This window comes from Salvelinus sp. IW2-2015, linkage group LG14 (assembly GCF_002910315.2).
Source record: "Salvelinus sp. IW2-2015 linkage group LG14, ASM291031v2, whole genome shotgun sequence".
NCBI lineage: Eukaryota > Metazoa > Chordata > Actinopteri > Salmoniformes > Salmonidae > Salvelinus > Salvelinus sp. IW2-2015.
The window spans coordinates 43,914,781-43,938,947 of NC_036854.1; the positions used below are offsets into that span (position 1 = coordinate 43,914,781).

At 42.1% G+C, this 24,167-nt stretch overlaps 1 protein-coding gene across 4 annotated transcripts in view; it reads right to left on the reverse strand.

The window, feature by feature from the left end:
• Positions 1-4,812: 4,812 nt before the first annotated feature.
• LOC111973110 (rho GTPase-activating protein 12) overlaps positions 4,813-24,167 on the reverse strand; it is an 80,018-nt gene continuing 60,663 nt past the window's right edge. Inside the window, exons 6-18 of one of the 4 annotated variants that reach the window (XM_024000348.2) lie at positions 22,722-22,847; positions 22,105-22,182; positions 15,375-15,436; positions 12,923-13,004; positions 12,431-12,559; positions 11,406-11,609; positions 11,008-11,110; positions 10,770-10,889; positions 10,536-10,634; positions 10,270-10,347; positions 9,925-10,059; positions 6,849-6,954; positions 4,813-6,508 (exon numbers count right to left, since the gene is read on the reverse strand). In XM_024000348.2, coding sequence (XP_023856116.1) covers positions 6,334-6,508; positions 6,849-6,954; positions 9,925-10,059; positions 10,270-10,347; positions 10,536-10,634; positions 10,770-10,889; positions 11,008-11,110; positions 11,406-11,609; positions 12,431-12,559; positions 12,923-13,004; positions 15,375-15,436; positions 22,105-22,182; positions 22,722-22,847 — 1,497 coding nt within the window. In that variant the 3' untranslated portion in view covers positions 4,813-6,333. The remainder of the gene's footprint in view (positions 6,509-6,848; positions 6,955-9,924; positions 10,060-10,269; positions 10,348-10,535; positions 10,635-10,769; positions 10,890-11,007; positions 11,111-11,405; positions 11,610-12,430; positions 12,560-12,922; positions 13,005-15,374; positions 15,437-22,104; positions 22,183-22,721; positions 22,848-24,167) is intronic. The other 3 variants (XM_024000349.2, XM_024000350.2, XM_070446710.1) reach the window with 3 other exon arrangements.

Genomic DNA, 24,167 nt, shown 5'->3' on the forward strand with positions numbered 1-24,167 from the left:
TGACACGTTGATGAGGCGCATAAAGATAGACTGTGGGGCTGGGAAGGAYAAACTAAATGGAGGAGATGGAGAGATGGTTGAGGAAGAAAGGGGCAGACTGCTGTGAGAAAAGATTGCCCAATTAATCTCTGTGAACTGTTCACTTTCCTCTCAGACAATTACTGAAATACAACTCGTTTAATGATAGTACTTTTAAGTTATTGTCCTACACCCATAATCTATGTTGTGTTTTCCATACATATTGGAATTACCAGCGTTAGTTAGCCTGAGGTAATAGCTTTTGTGAGTATGTCTGCATCCCAAATAGCACCCGATTCCCTATGGGCCCTGGTCAAAAGGAGTGCACTACATAGGGAATAGAGTGCCATTTGGGGCACAATACCCAGCCGTGATCTGCCCAACGATGTCTCTCTACCAGACGAACTCAATACATTTTATGCACGCTAGGACAAAAACTACACCGAGTCGTGCATGAGGGCCTCCGCTGACCCAGGGGATTGGGTGATTTCGCCCTCTGAGTCCGACTTGTGTAAGGTTTTTAATCAGGTCAACACTCGTAAGGCTGCAGGGCCGGATGGTATTCCAGGACGCGTTCTCAGAGCATACGCAGAACATGCTGGTAGGTATATTCACAGTCCTTTTCAAACTCTCCTTGTCCCAGTCTGTAATCCCTACGTGTCTCAAGCTGACCACCATCATTCCTGTTCCCAAGAACTCGAAAGCTACCTGCCACAGTGACTAATGCCCTGTAGCACTCACATCTGTAATCATGAAGTGCTTTGAAAGGCTGGTTATGGCACACAACTCCATCATCCCAGAAACCCTAGACCCACTCCAATTTGCATACCGCCCCAACAGATCCAAAGACTACGCAACCACAATTGCACTCCACACTGCCCTCACCCACCTAGACACAAGGAATGCCCATGTGAGAATTKTATTTATTGACCACAGCTCAGCATTCAACATCATAGTCCACTCCAAACTCATCACCAAGCTTGGTACCCTGGGACTGAACACCTCCCTCTGCAACTGGATCCTGGACTTCCTGACCCGCCGACCCCAGGTGGCGAGGGTAGGCAACATCACCTCTGCCACGCTGACCCTCAACACGTAGCCCCACAGGGGTGTCCCCTCCTGTACTCCCTGTTCACCCACGACTGCGTGGCCATGCACGACTAACACCATCACCGGTTGATCACCGGCGACAATGAGACAGCCTACAGGGAGGAGGTCAGTGACCTGGCAGTGTTTGTTCTCATGTGTTTTTGGTTCTACTTGACTTTTTTATTTATAGTACTACTGATACGGATTAATGCATTGTTGGGAAAGAGCAAGANACACACACACACACACACACACACACACACACACACACACACACACTGCAGGGGAAGGGATCCTGCTAAATAGTCTTTCTGTGTGACTCATTCAGGGCCGCAGCAGCACTTCATATTATGACTTGTACTTTTTCATCAAAGCTGTCATTAGTGCAATTATCTAATTAGACGTCAATTATCCTACTACATCCTTGAGGATTGGAGCTAGATTTGACCTAATGCAGGGTTTCGGTCCTCGGGACCCCAAGGGGTACATGTTTTGGTTTTTACCCTTGCACTACACAGCTGATTCAAATAATCAACTAATCATCAAGCTTTGTAGTATTAGGGCAAAACCCAAAACATGGGGTCCCGAGAACCGAGTTTGGGAAACACTGACCTAACGAGTAATGACATTCAAAGACTGAATGACTGCAGTTGCAAAAATCCAGGGGCATAGACTACTGCAACTAAATAAAATAGTCACTTAGCACTAACTGTGTGTTGTCATTACAGGCCTCCGGCAGAAAATCTTTGAAAAAGACAGCCTGTATCCCCAAATGAGACCCTATTCTGTATATTACTTTGGACCAGAGCCCTATTGGTCTTTGTCAGAAGTAGTGCACTACATAGGGAATAGGGTCTCATTTGGGACACAGACATAATGGTTATTAAATGTGTGATTCATGAGTCATGGTTAAATTATAATTGTGTGAAGTCCCATTAGCTGTCAATGAGATGTTCACTGTAGCATAGAGACAATTAGCTGCTGTTGATTGMGACGCGAATTGAGACGCCTAGAAGGCAGACTCACATGTTTCTTTATCGACTGATGTTCTGGTCAGAGCCGATATAGAAGGTCCACCTGCTGCTTTCAAACGTTCGTCGGCACATTGTGTTTATTAGTCCAGTTCTGGCCCAGTTTACCTYCAATGGATTTATTTAGCCTTTATACAGGTCGATCCCATTGAGGTAAGAAAAYTCTCTTACGAGGGAGACCTGTCCCAAGAAGGCAGAGAATCGGACAGACTTGTTACGTATACGACTGTACAGTAGTGAGTTACTTTGCCKCCCTTAACAGAAAGTGAAAAAGTTACACTGTTGAGTCTGTCCCATTTAGTTTTTTTTTAAATTAGACATAGCAATGTCACAAACAGCAGTTGGTCTGAAAAGTACATTCAAAGTGTGCAGCTGACCATGCGCCAAAATCCAGATACACTTTCAAAACAACTTCCTCTTTTGTAAGGATCAATATGCAATCTTGTGGACAATTCAGATTTACAAAATCATGTAGTGATATTTCACTTGAACCAACCACTCACCATCAAAGCATACATACTTGAATTACTATAAGGGACTTTGAACAATGACAATTTTTATATGTAGGTTGCTGTACATAATATTCACAGAGTCTTTTTTTGCATTCTACCTTCCATTGCAATCAACTTTAATTTAATGTAATACTATTTTTCCAGTACAATTTTCTCTCTAGTCCCAGTCCAGTTCATATTAGCATAGGTAAGCAGAGGGATTATAAAGCAGGCACTGAGGCCTAGCTCACTAAATAGGGAATAGAGTGCCATTTGGGACGCACACATTGATCTGAAATAGTAATGCTAGGGTTGACTGCTATTCCCTGGCATCCTCATCTCTCTTGTCCTGTTTGCAGTAACTCCATGACACAAGGGAAGAAAGGAAGAGGGGGGGGGGGGGGGGGGGATCGCCACTCAACACTTTACTTACATGTCCACTTTACAAATATGAAGGTCTGTCACTAGCAGAGGCCTACCATACCAAGCACATTAGACTTCACAATGACACACATCTGTACACATTAGGGAAGATCTTAGGCTACATCCTAAATGGTTCCCTATTCCCTCTATAGTGCACTACATTTGATCTGATCAGATCCATATGGGACCTGGTCAAAAGTAGTGCACTACATAGGGAATTGGATGCCATTTGGGACACAGACTTCAGCTCATTGTTCGTCATAACGTAAAGCAGTTTATTTACTGTTTTATCCCACCAAACACAGGTTTGTTTTGATGTTTCCCAAAGCCAGTCATGTGACATACTGACCACTGTTGATGATTTCACTGGGGTCAAAGGGTAGAGCTGGGGGGGTCCAGTTAATTTCCCTGGAATGAATTTTATGGTGAATTATTTTGTCATTATAAAAGTGGGGGAAATATAAGCAATACATATGAGTAATGTCCCATCCAGTTGATCCAGGGGTCACCTCCAAGAGACCCCATATTTAATACTGATTCTGTATTCATCCACAACACTGGGGCTTTATACGGCACATACAATAACATCACAGAAGTCAGAGGTAGGGCTGTGGCGGTCATGACATTTTGTCAGCCGGTTATTATCAAGCAAAAGACTGTCCTGTCTCATGGTAATTGACCGGTAATTAACATAAAACTCAATTAGCATCTCCAGGCCTCCAGCATACAAGCCGCTGGCTGATGCATGCCTTTGGAACGTCGACATTTAAAAAAAAATAAGCCTAATAAATCAATGTAATATACACCATCACAAATCCATTATTTAATTTAGTCAGTTCTAAAGAAATATATGTAGAAAATATATTTTAGTTATCTGGCTATGCTCTATGACATAGGCTGTAAGCTTGTCCAATTAGCTGACAATATACGGTTATAAGTCCCATGCTATTATTTGATTTTATTTTATAGTAAGAGTATAATTGAACTTAGCTGAATAAAATAGAAAGGATATTTTTCCCATTACGGCGCGAGTGCGCATATGAAATGTCTATGTTGAGCATAAAAGTGATCATTTGAACCCGGTCCTATATGCTATATTTAGAGTTATTTGGCAACTTTAGCTGTGAATGATACAAACCTTAGAATGGCTTAGAAATCAAAACATGTATGGGCTGCATGATGCGACTAATTGATGATTGATGATTGGAGAAAGTACCAAAAAAAAGCTTGCTCTTTTCCTTGCCTCAGACTGCACAGCTGCTCTCCCATCAAGTGCTCATATTTTCACCCATCAGACTATTCTCAGTTTAATCTTGTCTTGACTAATATGTCAAATTAGTTCCGATTTAGAATGGCCCATTATTAAATGGGCAGGAACAGGAACAGGGAGAAAAATACATGTCATCTGTTTGCACTTGAACAGCGAATGGAGGCAGCGCGCTTTCCCGACGGTCCGTTTTGTAGGCTACTTCGGTTTTATAACGGAATTGTGCTTACTATGAGCAGCTGAGAAACAAATAAAAACACTTATTCCTCTACACGCATCAACCACTGTTTGAGGAGCATGCTCTCGCTGCCCGATAGGTGACATTCCGCCCAAACACTGTATGGCATTGGGTCTCCAACCTTGTTCCTGCAGCTACCTAGTGCTTAATTTGGTAAACCAACTGAAATCGGTTCGGGAACATCGCAACGAAACYTATTTCCCTAAACTGTCTGCGCGCTCGAGAAAATAATAAAGAAGAGAGAGGAGATGGAAATGCATGGTGGTGAGATATTCTGTATTATTCTGCATAATAATACAGTCCACACTCAAAAGGCTCGACCAATTATGTACCAAATACATCTTAAATCACTTTTGTTTTTCTGCCATTGTAATATGTGGTAGGCTATGAATTGTATAACAGCAGAATAAACATTTTTATTCAGTAAAACATTTTTTAATGGGGGGGGGGGGGGGGGGGGCTMGGGCTCATAAGAATATGCATAAGCTCTAATATGCATATGGATGTTTAGAATGAATCATCACCTTTGAAAGCGGTGGCCATTTCATTGTGTTAGGCTTTGAAACAACATCCAAACCAACCATGTTTTACAATGTTTCAACCGGCTGTTGAACTTGTTTCTTCAAATTGATCATCACAGTGAGGTGAGTTTTACACTGTATAGGCCTGCTGTTTTGATAAGTGTTTMATGTGATATTTCGATTTAATTTGCATTAATGTCAGAGTGGTTAGAGGGACAATAGAGCCCAGAGAACCAGGCCATTAGGATCAGATGGTAGTTAGCAAGTTGGGTACTACTAAAGCATGTCCAGAGTGCATAAAAGGAGATTACTGTGACTCAATTGTCACGTGGAATTTTACTGCYGTCATGACTGCAGGTGTGGCAGTAATATGGTCACCACAACAGCCCTATCAGAGGTCAATGTTCCACAAAACTGAGAATATACAGTTCAGAGGTTCAGCGTAATATTATTCCAACACAAAGCAATGAGAGTAGTCTTAATACACACAACCAAGCTTGGTCTTTACTATAACACATGGTAGTAGCAGGATATGGGCTTCCATTGATTTGACAGAGAGACCACCCACCCAGCCAGTCATTCAGTGGGTAGTTGTTGCTGTTTGAATGATCTGGAGTGGGCTGTGCCCGGCTGATGTGTCGTGACGTCATCAGAGAAAGGAGGAAGTCACTCCGGCGGGGCACATGAATGAATCCCATAATACTCTTCTTCAGTTCCACTCCAGTCCAAAACAATGAAAGTCTTATTCACCAAGCTCTTGTTGTATGTTGTCTGTACTTAATACTGGCCATAGGAATCCAGTGTAAAACAGTTATACCCTGAATACTCAAATCCACTGGATCACATCACATCAAGGGAGATCCATCCACGCCATTCACACTGCACTCCGTCCATTGTCACGGCAATGACGACACGATCCAGCCAGCCAGCTCACCAACCAACCAATCAACACCCTCCTCCTGAAGCAATGGCTCCGCCCTGCTACTCGCAGCAGGCATTGTAACCAAAGTGAATGAAATCTGTATTTATTTACATCATACTTAGCTCTCTCAAAATGTTAAGTGCAAAGTCGTTCACTAGCTTCCTTTATTAATCTTATTATCAAATGAACAATAATTACATTTTTGTTTTTCTTTCTTTAATTGCTTGGTCCACAGCAGCAATGTTTCAGTCACAAAAATAAGCAGTATTGGGTCCGACCAGTCACCAGACCATCCTCTTTCTCTCACAGGTCTCTTCATCAGGTGTTTCTTTTCTACCTGCCGAAGATGTTCTCATACTCCAGTAAGATGAGCTCAACAATCTGGTTCTGATATACCATGTGAACAGCGATGTTCCCAGTCTCGGTCTCAGGTCTGAGCAGGGTAGGGCCGAAGACGATCGCTACGCTCTGGGTCGTCATTCGGTTGGCCTCTCCATGGTCAATCACCCTGGAGAGACAGGAAGGAGAGGACAGAGTGAGATACAGGGACGGACTAGAAGGAGTAATCCCCCCCCCTCCCCAATTTAGACAGGCCACTGGGCTAAAGACGGACCAGCACATCTGACATTTTCCCGAACTGCCCTTTGATCCATTATGGTGAGATATGAATTGTGTTTCCTAAATGATAGGCCTATGTTGGTTGGTCAACAAAGATTTCAGGTACAGACAAAACTTTACATGTATTATGTATTATGCTAGTATTCGAAAAACATAATATGCAAAATGCGATAAAAAATACTTTGGGTAATATCGCAGCTTAGCCGAAACGTAGCATGCTTTTTGCTTACCTTCTGAGATGTTTGAAGAGGCATTGCATTGTGTCGTGATTCGGTTTTGGCAACTGCTTGATTAAGTCTTTTATTAAGTTTACTCGCTGCTTGTAATCCGAGCATTCTGGAAGAGAGGGAAAAGTAAAACTATACCATTAGTTTCATTGCATAAGGAAAAACACATAATTTACATCAGGGATCATTAACTAGATTCAACCACGGGCCAATTTTTTCTTGAGAGGATGGTCAGGGGGCTAGAACATAATTACAAATAATTGTTAGACTTCAAATTGACTGCAAGAATCATAAACAGATAACATTTGACTAAAACAATCATTTTAAACCTTGCTTACATTTGTAAACGATCACAATTACAATACCAGTCAAAAGTTTGGACACATCTACTCATTCCAGGGCTTTCTTTATTTTTACTATTTTCTACATTGTAGAAATCATGTAGTAACCAAAAACGTATTAAAAACAAATCAAAATATATTTTATATGTGAGAGTCTTCAAAGTAGCCACCCTTTGCCTTGACAGCTTTGCACACTCTTGGCATTCTCAACCAGCTTCATGAGGTAGTCACCTGGAATGCATTTCAATTAACAGGTGTGTCTTGTTAAAAGTTAATGTGTGGAATTTATTTCCTTCTTAATGCATTTGAGACAATCAGTTATGTTGTGTCAAGGTAGGGGTGGTATAAAGAAGATAGCCCTATTTGGTAAAACACCAAGTCCATATTATGGCAAGAACAGCTCAAATAAGAAAAGAGAAACGACAGTCTATCATTACTTTAAGACATGAAGGTCAGTCAATGTGGAAAATGTCAAGAACTTTGAAAGTTTCTTCAAGTGCAGTCGCAAAAACCATCAAGCGCTATGATGAAACTGGCTCTCATGAGGACTGCCACAGGAAAGGAAGACCCAGAGTTGCCTCTGCTGCAGAGGATACGTTCATTAGAGTTAACTGCACCTCAGATTGCAGCCCAAATAAATAAAAAGTAACAGACACATCTCAACATCAACTGTTCAGAGGAGACTGCGTAAATCAAGCCTTCATGGTCGAATTGCTGCAAAGAAACCACTACTAAAGGACAACAATAAAAAGAGACTTGCTTGGGCCAAGAAACATGAGCAATGGACATTAGACCGGTGGAAATCTGTCCATTAGTCTGATGAGTCCAAATGTGAGATTTTTGGTTCCAACCGTCGTGTCGTTGTGAGACGCAGAGTAGGTGAACGGATGATCTCCGCATGTGTGGTTCCCACCGTGAAGCATGGAGGAGGTGTGACGGTGCATTAATGGTGACACTGTCAGTGATTTATTTAGAATTCAAGGCACACTTAACCAGCGTGGCTACCACAGCATTCTGCAGCAATACGCCATCCCTTCTGGTTTGCACTTAGTGGGACTATCATTTGTTTTTCAACAGGACAATGACCCAACACACCTKCAGSKTGTGTAAGGGCTATTTGACCAAGAAGGAGAGTGATGGAGTGCTGCATCAGATGACCTGGCCTCCACAATTACCCGACCTCAACCCAATTGAGATGGTTTGGGATAAGTTGGACCGCAGAGTGAAGGAAAGCAAGTTCTCAGCATATGTGGGAACTCCTTTCAGACTGTTGGAAAACCATTCCAGGTGTACCTGGTTAACAGAATGTCAAGAGTGTGCAACGCTGTTATCAAGGCAAAGGGTGACTACTTTGAAGAATCTAAAATATATTTTGATTTGCTTAACACTTTGTTGGTTACTACATGATTACATATGTGTTATTTCATGGTTTTGATGTCTTCACTATTATTCTACAATGTAGAAAATAGTAAAAAATAAAGCAAAACCCTTGAATGAGTAGGTGTGTCCAAACTTTTGACTGGTACTGTATCTCTCCATTATAAAGCTGGTTGTTTGGACCCTGGATGCTGATTGGACAAGCAGCGTTCCTAGTCGTGTTGTAATGGCCATCACAGGCACACTAGGCCTGCTTACAGTTCCATCTGACAATTATCACCGCATCTCTTAATAATAATATCATGTTCATGTTTCTGTATGAATCATCTCTTGATCTCAACTCGCATATGATTCCCCCTTGCTTCCAACCTAACAGTTAGGTTGGTACATCAGGCCTCGCTGTGCCTCGCTGTCTCCCTGTCCGACCACAGAAACAATGTTTCACTTTGGAATTTCCACCATAGAGAGTGAACGGTGCCCAGACGAGACTATTTTTTCTGAGCCAGGCGAAATCACTCATCTTCATCATCCTGGACACATCCAAGTAAATGCAAAAAAATATATATATATTCAAACATACTAAAATGCAGCTACTGTACTGTCATTCCAGGTTCAATGTTTGGCGTGACTCAGTTAGCTGAAGTGGGCTAGTGACAATAACGTTACCCAGCCTGCATAGCAAACATTTTGTTTAGAACGGACGACCTGTCCTTTTGCATCGCAACTATGCAAAAATAATTAAGGACTGGTTCATGTCTGTAGCAACATGACCAAAACAACTAACTTGTCAAAATAACATTTTAATGAAACTGTTTAATTCATTGTTATTTGAATATGTTGGTAACAGTTTTGTAAAACCAATAAAGCACGCGAGGCAGTGCTGTATCTTGAATACAGACAGTCACAGGTAAATAAAACAATGACATTTACTTATGACTGTACTCATGATACAGCACTGCCTCTTGTTGCTTAATTATGCGTGGGTATACTTTGGAACAGATTTCCAAAATTAAAATCACTTGGAGCTGATTTCCTGGTGTTTTTAGAGTCTTTTGTGTTCCCCCCCCCAAATAAAAAAAGAACCCTGATTTACATTATCCTAATTGAATAGGGTGAATTTAAATGATAAGGGCACCATCTTGTGGACACATTTCAAACAGCAAATATTTGGAATCCCTTAAACCAAGTGGTAAATTGAGCGTGAAGTCAATGTCTTAAATGGACATTGTCTTTAGGTGAACCATCAAACCTTAATGTAACTATTAGAAACGGTGGCTCAGTAGGACAAGCATACAGTAAAGTACAGGGTTATACAACACAGTAAAGTGCGTTACAGTGTAGTTAAGTGTGTTACTACTCACTGATGGCGTTGATAAAGTCGTTGAAGGAGTCGTAGGTGAAGAGTGGTTCAGGCAGCTCTCTGAAGAACATCTTCAGGGCTCCTGTGGTGACGTGGATGTCCTCCCACTTACTGTCTTCCAACTCTAACTGTTCATCTAGGAGATAGAGACACAGCTTTTAAGACAAGAGATCATGGTCTGTTCAAGAATTGAGAGTCACAACACAAGTTAATGTTGGACTGACTGACACCCAAACCTCTTTACAAAATGACTATACCTCCAGTACCTTCGTCACTAACCATGTACCAAAGCTACTGGAGAAAGCTATAACATCATATTATATAATTGAAGGGAGTTAAGTCCTACCGTGATTCACAGCGAAGCGCAGCTTCTGTATCACAGCTAGATTCCCACTCACTCTGTATATGCCATCTATACTCAGACCTGCGGAAGATGGAGAGATCGAGACAGGCAGAGAGAGAGAGAGAAACAGCATTAGAACTCGTGTTTGTGACTCAGCACACAATCATCATTACAAAAATCTTGACATCTCATCACTGGAAAAATTAGAATCATAACTCAAAAGACAGAGAGAGTGAACAGATAAAGGAACAGAGATGTATGGCTCGTACCTGTGGTCTCCACGTGATCGATGCACGTGGTGACAAAGTTGGGCACTGACGTGTTCTCCCTCTGACACAGGCTGCTCAGACTGCAGCCAAACACCTGGTCTGAGAAACAACACGGAGAGACGTCAAATTACAATGTTTCGTTATCAATGGTTTTATCACTACGTTTAGCTTCCTCTAGTTGAGGACAGCAGTAGGTCCATTCTCGGGAACCCATAACCAAATCTCCATCCATACCTTTAATGTATCCCTTGTCCTTGACGGCCTGGTAGGTGGGTCGGCGGGTCAGGAACTTCTTCAGCTTCACTCTAGTCTTTTTCTGGTCAGTGGAGTCCACACTGATAGACGTCTTCATCGCTGAAACCATATGGAAGGAAAATGTCTAAACAGGTGCCAAGAGGGCATTTGGTGACAATACCTTCTAAGATCACTAAAACACACGCACACCCTCTCACAGCGTATTTAGTCAAGGCACCTCTGTTTTTCTTGGAGTCTCGGTGGTCCTTCTCCTTGTCTTGTTTCTCTGCCCCGGGGGACTCAGGCATGTCCTCCTCTATGGCCTCATCTGACTCCCATGCCTGTCCCCCCACACACACACACACACACACAACTTCCGTTAGGGAAGTCAACCTGGACCAGTTCTACCCTCTAATGGAGGGATGCGGAACTGAACAGATAAAAATAAATGAATATTCAGAAGACCCTCATTACAGAGATTCTAGAGCGTCATTGGCATGTACTGTACTTTACTAGTCCCTCTGACGGACATCTAAACAGAGCAAGTTAGTGCAGGATCTGATTATGACTTGGGAAATAGTATGTTATAGGTGTGGTAGTTACTAAGCTCTGGACTGAAGAGAGAGGTCCACTCACATGTGTGCTGATGGTGTCTGTCAGAGCTCGGTACCAGTCGTTGATGACGCTGTCAATCTCTGATTGGATCAGCAGCTCCGTCCCCTGACGGGTCTTCAGTTCAATGACGTGCTTCTTGCTGGACTTATCCTTGGATGCCCAATCAACTGACCCCCCTCTGAGATCCACAGTGAACTCKGGCTTCGACTGGTTACCCACAAACTTCTAGAAGGGAATAATTCAACATTCAGACAAATCAGTTGAGAGCTGGGTTTCCAACTCAAGGATAGTAATAGTGGTAAATCTTTCATGAGTATTTTTCACACAGTTGTTATTTCAAGTTGCATTAAAAACAACCAAAGCAGTGTTGTTACAAGTTACTGTGTTATAGTTACACGTAGTTATTAACCGCTACGTTGACTTGAAGATAAACCACGGGTGATCATATTCACACCACTGTGTTGCAAGCTGGACATTTAGTACTGTACGGGGAAGTTCAACTGTTATCAATTTRTTTTGTACTCAGTAGGTTAGTATTGTATGCATATCAACAACACCTTTATCTAGGCCAGTGGTTCCCAAACTGTGGGGCACAAAGGAGGGGGCGTACCTTAGAGAGCTATTTATAACTTGTCAGAAATGTTCAGATTAACTAGCCCATGTCAGGTTAAGTTTATTTATTATTATTTATTTATTTTAGACCATAGATATTGTTGATTTTTTTTTTTTATCACTCAAATATCATATGAATACACATTAGACATGGCAAAATGTATAGAATTGCAAAAAAAAAAGAAGCTTTAAACCTGCAAAATGATCTCCGCCAACAAGAGGGGTGTGAACAGTTTGTGTCATGAACAGTGATGGTGCCCATAGAAATAGGGGGGCGGGGGACCCAGAGGAAACACATCCCTCCACATCCCTCGGTCAACCAATCAGGCTAGGTTATGAGCAGCAGGCAGGGGATAGGGCGAGGGGATCGTGTGAGCATGACGGACAGGCAGGGGGACAAATGGAACACATGCACAGGGACAGAGGAGACATACAGTGGCAGCTGGGGCACGCCCATTGACAGAGTGGACATAGGAGACAGCTGGGCAGGGCTTGACCGAACGCTTCCAGTTGGCCAGCAGAGTGAGCAGCAGCTCAGGGATGGAGCCACTACGGTAGTGCGGCTTTGGATGAGGAGAGGAAAATAATAGAGTAAGAGGAGAGGAGAAGGATGGCAAATGAGAAATATAGAGTCACAGACAGATGAAAGAAGAAGGGACAAGGGAAACTAAAGAACAGATAGAAAGACAAATGGTGCACTAGCACTACTACTAAATGGAGATAGACAGCCAACCAGGTAGTTCTTAGGCACTAAAACTCCCACCCTCTTTTTGAGGTGAAAAACTCCTGCAGGTTATTGGAAAAGTAGGGGAGGTATTCAGCTCTAAAAAAAAATGTATTAATTAACTGAAGTCCACTGTACAAACTCTGCCACATTTGTTTTAACCCAAGATGGTTCCTAACAAGGTGGCTGATGGGGTACGTACCCAGCTGGTGCCACTCCCCTGTCCTTTAGCGAAGAGCAGTGAGGAGCCCTGGAGTACTGTCCACGAAGATGTCCAGTTCTTCCTGTTATAACCACGTCACAACACAACCATTTATCAACCATAAACCACGTCACATCTATTTATCAACCATCACAACACAACCCTTTATAAAACCATCAACCATGTCAGAACACAACCATTTATCAACCATGTCACATCTATTTATCAACCATCACAACACAACCCTTTATAAAAACCATCAACCACGTCACAACACAACCATTTATCAACCAGTCCCAACTAGTGTTGCAAAGCTACCGGAATCTTCAATCATTTTGGTACTTAACAGAAAATATATGATAATCTATCGTTAACTTTGGTCATGTTTACTTGAACAACTTGTATAAAAAAATTAAATMTTTTATTTTATTTTTTTAAATGATGAATATATAGTCTTCAGTTTTTATACCTGAACATATTGTCCATTAGTTTCTAGTAGATAGACCAGGGCTTCCCAAAACGTTTTGGCCCGCGACCCAACTTTGAGATAAAAACATTCCCCACCATGTAAAGAAAGATTTAAAATGTTATTTTAGTCATTTGGCAGAGGCTCTTATCCAGAGTGACTTACAGTAGTGAGTGGATACATTTTTGTACTTTTCCCCCCCCATGCTGGCGCACCGTGCGAATCGAACTCACAACCCTGGCGTTGCAAGAGCCATGCTTTACCAACTAGGCAACACGGGACGGCAAATGTTTACTTTTTAAATTTGGGCTATGACAGTCTACTGACATAACCCCGGTTATATGAACTAAGCACAAACTCTCTCTCGCAACCCCATTTTCAAAGCAGGCGACCCTTAATTGGGTCACAACCCCTAGAACCTGCCATATGGTTKATGAGAAAATAGCCTAATTAATGYAAAAAGCATCAATCAACAATGACAACAAATACATACTGTGTAAAAAATTWATAAAGCATATTTCATGCTGAAACCCTCATATTAAACACCAATGATATTCACTAAGTTAATGGTGTATATTTACTAGGGCTGTACAACTAAAAAAATGTTTTGATCAAGAGTCGTCTGTTCTTGATTTAGTGTATTTTTCCATATATAGACACATCCTATGTGTTCTAATCAAATCAACTATATGCACTCAGCTTGTCTGTTACTTTAAGCGAACTGTTTGATTAAATAATTAAGACACATAAATGGCGAGAGGGAGTCCGACCGCAATTGATTGTGCCAGGCCTGGCTCAGACTTGCTGTACTGTTTAAAAAAATAAATAAAATTGAGTGACTGTGTGACTAGCACCTGTTGTCTCTCTCTCCTCCCGGCTGCAGGGACCACCACAGAACATCAGTGTGTATAGTGCTGTCTGTGTTGCTGAAGCTGCAACATAATTACAGACATTTCTGATGGAATAGTTCTGTTACCAAAATCCTTCATTTGTTTAGGAAAAACATTCCCTATTCCCTCAAACCTTGCTCTCTTTACGTGACATGTATGCTTCTTCCATTTAAGAATGATGGAGGCCACTGTGTTCTTGGGGACCTCCAAGGCTGCACAAGTTTTTTGGTACCCTTCCCCAGATCTGTGCCTGGACACAATCCTGTCTCGGAGCTCTACGGACAATTCCTTTGACCTCATGGCATGGTTTTTGCTCTGACATGCACTGTCAACTGTGGGACCTTATATAGACAGGTGTGTGCCTTTCCAAATCATGTCCAATCAATTGAATTTACCACAGGTGGACTCCAATCAAGTTGTAGAAACATCTCAAGGATGAACAATGGAAACAGGATGCACCTGAGCTCAATTTCGAGTCTCATAGCAGTGTCTGAATACTTATGTACATAATGTATTTCTGTTTTTTTTGTATTAATACATTTGCAAACATTTCTAAAAACATGTTTTCGCTTTGTCATTATGGGGTATTGTGTGTAGCTTGATGAGGAAATATATTAATTTAATCCAATTTAGAATAAGGCTGTAGCAAAATGTGGAAAAAGTCTAGGGGTCTGAATACTTTCCGAATGCACTGTATATGGGTGATTTATGAAGCCAGGCACATTTAACAGTTAGTCAATAACCTATGGACCTTAGGGGCGGCAGGTAGCCTAGTGGTTGGAGCGTTGGGCTGTGATAATCTAAATTACCCAAAACAGCCACTAGATGTCTTGTGATTGAATGTAATCTATCTTTGAAAGATACCAAAATTCTGGTAGTTTACCGGCAAACTTAAAACGTTTCCAGTGAGATACCCTCCCTTTGCAACCCTAGCTCCAACACAAGCATMTATCAACCATCAGTCTGTCCATTATATCAACAAAGAATCAATGGCATTGTTTTGTTTGTCTGTATGATGCTGTATTGTCCTCTTACTTCCACATAAGATAATGACAATGTTTTCTAATCTATATGATCTTTGTACAGTATGGTTTACCTGACTTTCTTGCCATTCTCAGTGATTTTGGTGACATTGAGGACTCCACACTTCTCAGAGGGCTGTGGAGGGAGACAGACAGGAGACATTAACACAGTCAGACTGACATGCCTAGTTAAATAGAAAAAAGAAAAAAAGACCCAAGAAGTTCACACACACACACACACACCCACCCACACAGCAGGGGAAAAGGAAAACACAGCCAGTGGCTGTGACGTACAGAAAAAAGATAAGAACATAATGAGGCTCATGCCTTGAGCACACACTAACGCACACATGTAATGATGTACACACACATGTAATGATGTACACACACACACACACACAAAGAAGAAACGGGGCAGTAAAGGGAGTGATGCCCATGCAAACAGACATCTTTCATTGTACCACCAAAAGGCTGTGCTACGACACAGACACACAATCTATTGATTCAAACGATTCGTTATCAATGGTTCCACAAGGTGAAAGACAATACCGTAACAGAGAAACACAACATAAACTTAAAAGGAGATTGGACAGTAGAAAAGGACGTTGGCCACAGTAGCAGATAGAGACAGAAAGAAGACATGCAGGAGAGAAAGAGAGAGGTTTGGGCGATATACTGTTTATACCGGGGTATTTCAAATTACCGACGATATGATTTAATACCGTCAAATGTACAGTTGATGTTGGAAGTTTACATACACTTAGCCAAATACATTTAAACTCAGTTTCTCACAATTCCTGACATATAATCCTTGGAAAAATTCCCTGTCTTAGGTCAGTTAGGATCACCACTTTATTTTAAGAATGTGAAATGTCAGAATAATAGTAGAGAGAATGATTTATTTCAGCTTTTATTTATTTAATAAAATTCCCAGTGGGTCAGAAGTTTACATATACTCAATTAGTATTTGGTAGCATTCCACAATAAGTTGGGTAAATTTTGGCCCATTCCTCCTGACAGAGCTGGTGCAACTGAGTCAGGTTTGTAGGCCTCCTTGCTCGCACACGCTTTTTCAGTTCTGCCCACAAATGTTCTATAGGATTGAGATCAGGGCTTTGTGATGGCCACTCCAATACCTTGACTTTGTTGTCCTTAAGCCATTTTGTCACAATTTTGGAAGTATGTTTAGGGTCATTGTCCATTTGGAAGACCCATTTGCAACCAAGCTTTAACTTCCTGACTGATGTCTTGAGATGTTGCTTCAATATATCCACATAATTTTCCTGCCTCATGAAGCCATCTATTGTGTGAAGTGCACCAGTCCCTCCTGCAGCAAAGCATGCCCACAACATGATGCTGCCACCCGTGCTTCATGGTTGGGATGGTGTTCTTCGGCTTGCAAGCATAACCCTTCTTCCTCCAAGAATAACGATGTTCATTATGGCCAAACAGTTCTATTTTTGTTTCATCAGACCAGAGGACATTTCTCCAAAAAGTGTGATCTTTGTCCCCATGTGCAGTTGCAAACCGTAGTCTGGCTTATTTATTGCGGTTTTGGAGCAGTGGCTTCTTCCTTGCTGAGTGGCCTTTCAGGTTATGTCAATATAGGACTCGTTTTACTGTAGATATAGATACTTTTGCACACATTTCCTCCAGCATCTTCACAAGGTCCTTTGCTGGTGTTCTGGGATTGATTTGCACTTTGCGCACCAAAGTACGTTCATCTCTAGAACGCGTCTCCTTCCTGAGCGGTATGACGGCTGCGTCATCCCATAGTGTTTATACTTGCAAACTATTGTTTGTACAGATGAACGTGGTACCTTCAGGCATTTGGAAATTGGTCCCAAGGATGAACCAAACTTGTTTACAAACTTTTTTCGGAGGTCTTGGCTGATTTCTTTTGATTTTCCCATGATGTCAAGCAAAAAGGCACTAAGTTTGAAGGTAGGCCTTGAAATATATCCACAGGTACACCTCCAATTGACTCAAATGATGTCAATTAGATTATCAGAAGCTTCGAAAGCCATGACATCATTTTTGGGAAATTTCCAAGCTGTTTAAAGGCACAGTCAACTTAGTGTATGTAAACTTCTGACCCACTAGAATTGTGATACAGTGAATTATAAGTGAAATAATCTGTCTGTAAACAACTGTGGGAAAAATTACTTGTGTCKTGCACAAAGTAGATGTCCTAACCAACTTGCCAAAACTATAGTTTGTTAACAAGAAATGTATGGAGTGGTTGAAAAACTAGTTTTAATGACTCCAACCTAAGTGTATGTAAACTTCCGACTTCAACTGTAAATGTCCTTTCATTGCCATCCAATTATTAGTACCCGTGGGAATTATAATATGTTTGGCCAKATTTAATTTGTTGCCAGACAGACTTTTCAAGGCACTTGCTGTTGTTGGGCACCATAGCGTTCTGACTGACATGCCAGCAGTTTCACTCTGAGAAATGTCCCATTGGAGTGACATAAAATGAAGGCCATGTGATGCTCTGCCTGTGTGCTGCTGTTCTGGGCTGTGGTGTAAACTCATGTATACAGTYGCTTGTGAAAGTATTTACCCCCGTGGCATTTTTCCTATTTTGATGCCTTACATCTTGGAATTAAAATAGATTTTTMGGGGGTTTGTATCATTTGATCTACACAACATGCCTACCACTTTGAAGATGCTAAATCTTTTTTTATTGTTAAACAAACAAGAAATAAGACAAAAAATAGAAAACTTGACTGTGCATAACTATTCACCCACCCAAGTCAATACTTTGTAGAGCCACCTTTTGCAGCAATTACAGCTGCAAGTCTCTTGGGGAATGTCTCCATAACCTTTGCACATCTAGCCACTGGGATTRAGGGTCATTGTCCTGCTGGAAGGTGAACCTCCGTCCCAGTCTCAAATCTCTGGAAGACTGAAACAGGTTTCCCTCAAGAATTTCCCTGTATTTAGCGCCATCCATCATTCCTTCAATTCTGACCAGTTTCCCTGTCCCTGCCGATGAAAAACATCCCCACAGCATGATGCTTCCACCACCATGCTTCACTGTGGGGATGGTGTTCTCGGGGTGATGAGAGGTGTTGGGTTTGTGCCAGACATAGCGTTTTCCTTGATGGTCAAAAAGCTACATTTTAGTCTCATTTTACCAGAGTACCTTCTTCCATATGTTTGGGGATAATTTTTTGTCCTATTTTTTTCCCCTATGGACAGATACTCTAATCTCCGCTGTGGAGCTTTGCAGCTCCTTCAGGGTCATCTTTGGTCTCTTTGTTGCCTCTCTGATTAATGCCCTCCTTGCCTGGTCCATGAGTTTTGGTGGGCGGCCCTCTCTTGGCAGGTTTGTTGTGGTGCCGTATTCTTTAAAAAAAATGTAATAAGGGATTTAATGGTGCTCTGTGGGATGTTCAACGTTTCAGATTTTTTTTTATAACTCAACCCTGATCTGTACTTCTCCACAACTTTGTACCTGACCTGTTTGGAGAGCTCCTTGGTCTTCATGGTGCTGCTTGCTTGGTGGTGCCCCTTGCTTAGTAGTGTTGCAGACTCTAGGGCCTTTCAGAACAGGTGTATATATACTGAGATCATGTGACACTAACATTACACACAGGTGGACTTTATTTAACTAATTATGTGACTTCTGAAGGTAATTGGTTGCACCAGATCTTATTTAGGGACTTCATAGCAAAGAGGGTGAATACATATGCACGCAGCACTTTTCCGTTTTCTATTTTGGAGAATTTTTTGAAACAAGATATTTTTTTCATTTCACTTCACCAATTTGGAATATTTTGTGTAGGTCCATTACATGAAATCCAAATAAATATCCATTTAAATTACAGGTTGTAATGCAACAAAATAAGAAAAACACCAAGGGGGATGAATACTTTTGCAAGGCACTGTATGGAGGACAAGTGCAGCTTCTAAGCCTTGAATCATTACGGTGTCATTGTTGTAGGTGAAGAGTCAATTACTAGTCCTGTACATCAAATACCAAGATATGTTGACCATTAGTGATTCTCTCTTTCTGACATGGCAAAAGTGCCTACATGAGGCAGAACACCAAGCAGCAGCATGCTCTCTATAGAAGAGAAGGTCAGAGATTGTATTCTTGTCTCCAATTAGGGTATAATCAGCAAACAATGTCTCTGGATTTTCCCTCAGCAGCTTTTTCTTGTAATGCTGTTTAGAATGTTCAGAGTTCTGTTCTGCTGGTGGATCAAATGGAATGGGCCAAGCTCCTCCTACTGTTGCCATTGTTATCTTTCGAATTTGAGCACTGAAACATTTTAAATAATTAAACACATTTTAAATAATGCACTTTTTTTTTGTACACACAAATTATAAATGTCCAGAACAATCCTCTCTCACCTTTATTTGCTTTTTTGTTTGTTAATGTTGGTTCGTTTCCTTTTCAATGCCTGTCTTTCCTTTAGAAATCCTCCATATCAATTTATTTTCTGTTGGTTTTATCCTTTATTTTCCCTCCTTCTCATTGTCCTTGTGTCCTAGACCCTCAATCCTGCTCTTGTTGCTTCTTGCTAGATGATCAAGACAACTTAAGGATTGTTCACACTGCAGGCCTTAATTCTCCAATCAGTTTTGTGTTTCAAATCCAATTTGTTCTACTGACTGTCGGTGGTGGTGCTTGTGCTTCCTATCACTCAGAAGTGATGTAACAAGCTAAGCTGACAACAATGCCTGCCATGGACGTTTCCCAGTTGCTTTGAATGTTCAAAATCATAGGGTAAGAACGCTTTAAAGCCTCAAAAGATAACATTATCCAACTTTCAAAACAAGTCCTTTTTGGCTAGCCGCAGCAATCAACTAGCTAGCTAGGTAGCTGTTCAGCTTTCTAGAACATCCACTCATTTGTTTGTAAACAGTTAACAAGCTAACATTAGTTAGCTACCACATGTTCTTGTCAAGCTGTCAGAAGAGTAGCTAGCGAGCAACAAGATATGCTGAATAACAGTCTAAAAACCACWTGAGGGCAAATAAATCAGATTTCACCATTCAGACACAAGTCACATGACCAGGAATCATATTTGTATCWGATTTCAAACCACCTACGAAGGCGGTATGAAATGTGGCTTGAAATATCTGATTCCATGTCCTTTTGGCTGTTCAGAATGCAGGAAAAACAACAGATTTGAATCAGATATGCAAATAAATAGGAGTTGAGTCACTTCAAACTGCCAATGTGAACAAGGCTTTAGTAGACTAGTTGGCTTTCAGATCCATGTTGATCAATCTCAAAATCTTTATCAAAAACAATCAATCTTCTCAAAGGAAAAACAGATGTGGAGAACACAGCACTGCATTGAAACAACCAAACTGTTCACTAAAAACMAATTCATTTCACGACATGAAGCACATTTTAGGAGGAGCTCTCCCTAAACTGCTGTTGTTCAGTTAGATGGTGATGTCACATTGGTGAGACATTGGGTGTGTTTGTAAATTCAATCGGGAGTCAGAGTGCACTCTGGGTGTTTGTAAATTCAGAGCGTTGTCAGATTGCCCATTTGTAGATTCAGAGCGTTTCCCTCTCGGAACGTTCAGAGTGCACACTGGACGCTCTGGCCGAGGAGTAGGGTTGATCCGAGTGTTCTGACCTCACAACGGCAGTCAAGCCCCCAAGCTAATTGGCTAATGTTGGCTAGCTTGCTAGCTACTTCCAGACACAAATGAGAACTCCTCACTCTGACCATTTTTCTCTCCCTAGCAGAGCTGGTTAGGCTGTTCATGTTAACCAGAGCTTTGGTTACTCTAACTGTGCTGCTGGCAACAATTTAATTACGCTTTTTTGCCGACGTTTACCAACACCGGCCATATATTCAATGGGTGTTGAGCGTTCGTAAATTCATCAATTATTCTGCACTCTGGCYCACTCAGACGAGAGCACTCTAGTAYATAGCCAGAGGGAATTTACGAACGCACCAATTGTGTCAAGAGAGAGGAGATATAACATGTTAGATGGATGTTGCATGTTGTGGAGTCAAAGTCAGGAGAACTGTGCTTTGGGGGTGTAGGGCCACACTCCTACACAATGACAGAGACAGAGTGATAAAGAACAAGGTCAACATGATGATGATGGAGACTAGAGAAGGTAGGATGAAGAGAATGGTCAGATTAGGGTTAGTTGGTGAGGAAGAGAAAATGTATCAAGAATCTGGAGCAGAAATCTTCCATAACAGCTAGTGCAGGAGTGTCAAACTCCTTCCACGGAGGGCTGAMTGTTTGCAGGTTTTTGTTTTTACGATCAATTAAGCCCTAGACAACCAGGTGTGGGGAGTTCCTGACTAATTAGTGACCTTAATTCATCAATCAAGTATAAGGGAGTAGCGAAAACCCYCAGACACTCGTCCCTCCGTGGAATGAGTTTGACACCTGTGASCTAGAGTGATGCACCGCACCCTAGGGTACTTAGGGCAGATTACCTGACGTCAAACTGCCAATGGATTTGAACATGTTACGCCAACATACAACTAGGTTATTGTGACGTGGTTGTGTCAACTAAAAAGGAAAAATGTTAGTTAGCTTAAAGGCTTTGTTTCACTGTCAGGGTATAGTCAAAGGTATTCTCTAAATGATTTGGTTTGACTCACAGACAGACAGAGATCAACATAGCATATTTGATTGAGTAAAGGAATTGATTCAGGATCAAGATCGAGTTAAGGTTTTGCGAGGCAGCCTCATCCGTCGCATTTCTGGCTTAAATCGGCAATAGGTAGGTATCTSATCATTTCCACTCTGGATTGGTGGAGGCAGAGTAAGAGGGGAGGTGAGAGAGCGGGAGATACTAACTTTACCACGGAAAAGAGAGCGACCAGCTCTCCCCATGTGATGGCTTGATTCAAAGCGCCTGAGTTTTTTGACAGAGAACTGGAACAGAACCACAAAGACCTGGGTCAAATACATCCGTCAAATATGTTGAAATACTAAGGCTGCACCTGATTAACTTGTCCAGGTACAATYGAACCAATGGACTAGTCCCAAGGAGAATGTTTGGAGAGCATGGCTTAGCCTACATCGCATGTGACTGGGATTTGTCAATGAGGTATTCAGGGATAAAAACTCACTGAGACCCAAACAAAGCCAAGAGGATGTGAAGTGACCACATGCTGGACAGACTGACCACCTGTGGTACTGACCAGACAAACTACTGACCAGACAACTTCGATAGGGTTCAAGAACACTCTTACAGAGCAGCGTCAAACGTATTTACAGCATTAAAAAAAGTGGTGGCTGGTGACAACCAGGGTTGGGGGCTGTGAGGAAAATTGGTATCAAAAATCTGTGAGGAAAATTGGTATTGTAATTTCAGTTTAGTCCCGGATTTGACAATTTCAATGGAATTGACAACAGTAAACATGGAGTTTCTGAAAGAAGGTTACACATAGACAGAGAGCATGTGGTCTTACCTTGTCGTTGAGGTCTAGTACGTAGGTGCTGTGTCTCCACTTGGTCAGGACGATGGGGTCTGGATGTTTCCGCTCCAGACTACGACTCTTGGGGGGATCGCCTGGCTGGGGAGGAGACAAGTTGTACTGGGGGGAGGGAGAGAGGGAGACAGGAGAGCGAGACGGTGGAGAAAGTCAGAGGAGACAGAAAGAGAGAGGGAGAGAAGAGAGTAGCGAGACAGGGTGGGTGAGGGTGAGAGAAATAGAGGTCCAGGGTTAACTCATTATCCTCRACTGATCAGATGACAAAGTAAAGGTCCTAGAAGAGCTATGGCTTGGCATGTATCCAGTATCTCCTCTTCATACCTCTCCTCTCATGGCCCAGCGCATCATCAGTCACCCATCAGAAGGCACCCTCTCAGAGAGAAGGAGCTCCCCGCATGTGTATTCATCCAAGATTGCTAAAGGATACCATTGCACCCAGCTTATCTGTATCTACAGTATGTGTGTGTGTGTCTGTATCCCTGTATCCGCCGGTTGGCCAGCCAAATGAAAGCTAATGCCTATTCTTTACCTCTCTGATCCCTGCTAAACCAACAAGATTACAGGAGAGTCACTAGCCACTAATAGTCCCTGTCAAGTACATTAGGCCACAACCTCCACGCCATCAATGGACCACAGGTGGCGGAGACCGAAGACTACTGTAGATCACCGGGGAGGAAATAGACTGAGGCAGTAGGAAGTGTGCTACCTGGTCGTAGTGTCAGAGCAGTGTTTTCCATAAGCACCGGCCACCGGCTAAAAAGCTGATAAGACTCATTGTGCGCCGGCTACTTTTTCCACTTCATAAATTAACTAGGCTTCTCTTCATTTGAAAGTTTCAATTCGCTAGTCAGAAAAGCCTTCGTATAGCATTCTCCCGCTAAAACGAACGACATGCATCTTCTAGTGATCTATTCCTAGGACAGGTCTCTGACAGTCAACAAAGCGAGCGATGACAGGGACACTGCTGGTTTGCCAGTCTGCTGTCTGTCCCGCCTCTCAGTAGCTGTGTTATTTTTGTGCGCTGTGGTTGGCTGCAGTCAAATGTATTTTCACAGAGGAGGGAGAGCATGATGCTTCTTCATCATCTCCGTGTGAGCGAATTTACACGTCCCAAGCAATGTAAGTGGTAACGATGAGTTGAAATTCACTTAATTATTGTTTTGTGGAAAATTCATTTATTTTATTTTGCGTGTTTCATAGGTCTATAAAGGGAAAGGGGGGATATACCTAGTCAGTTGTACAATTGAATGCGTTCAACATTTAACCCAACCCCTTTGGATCAGAGAGGTGCGGAGGGCTGCCTTAATCGACATCCACGTCTTCGGCGCCCGGGGGAACAATGGGTTAACTGCCTTGCTCAGGGGCAGAACGACAGATTTTTACCTTGTCAGCTCCTACCCGCCATGCTTCCTGCCGAGCCAC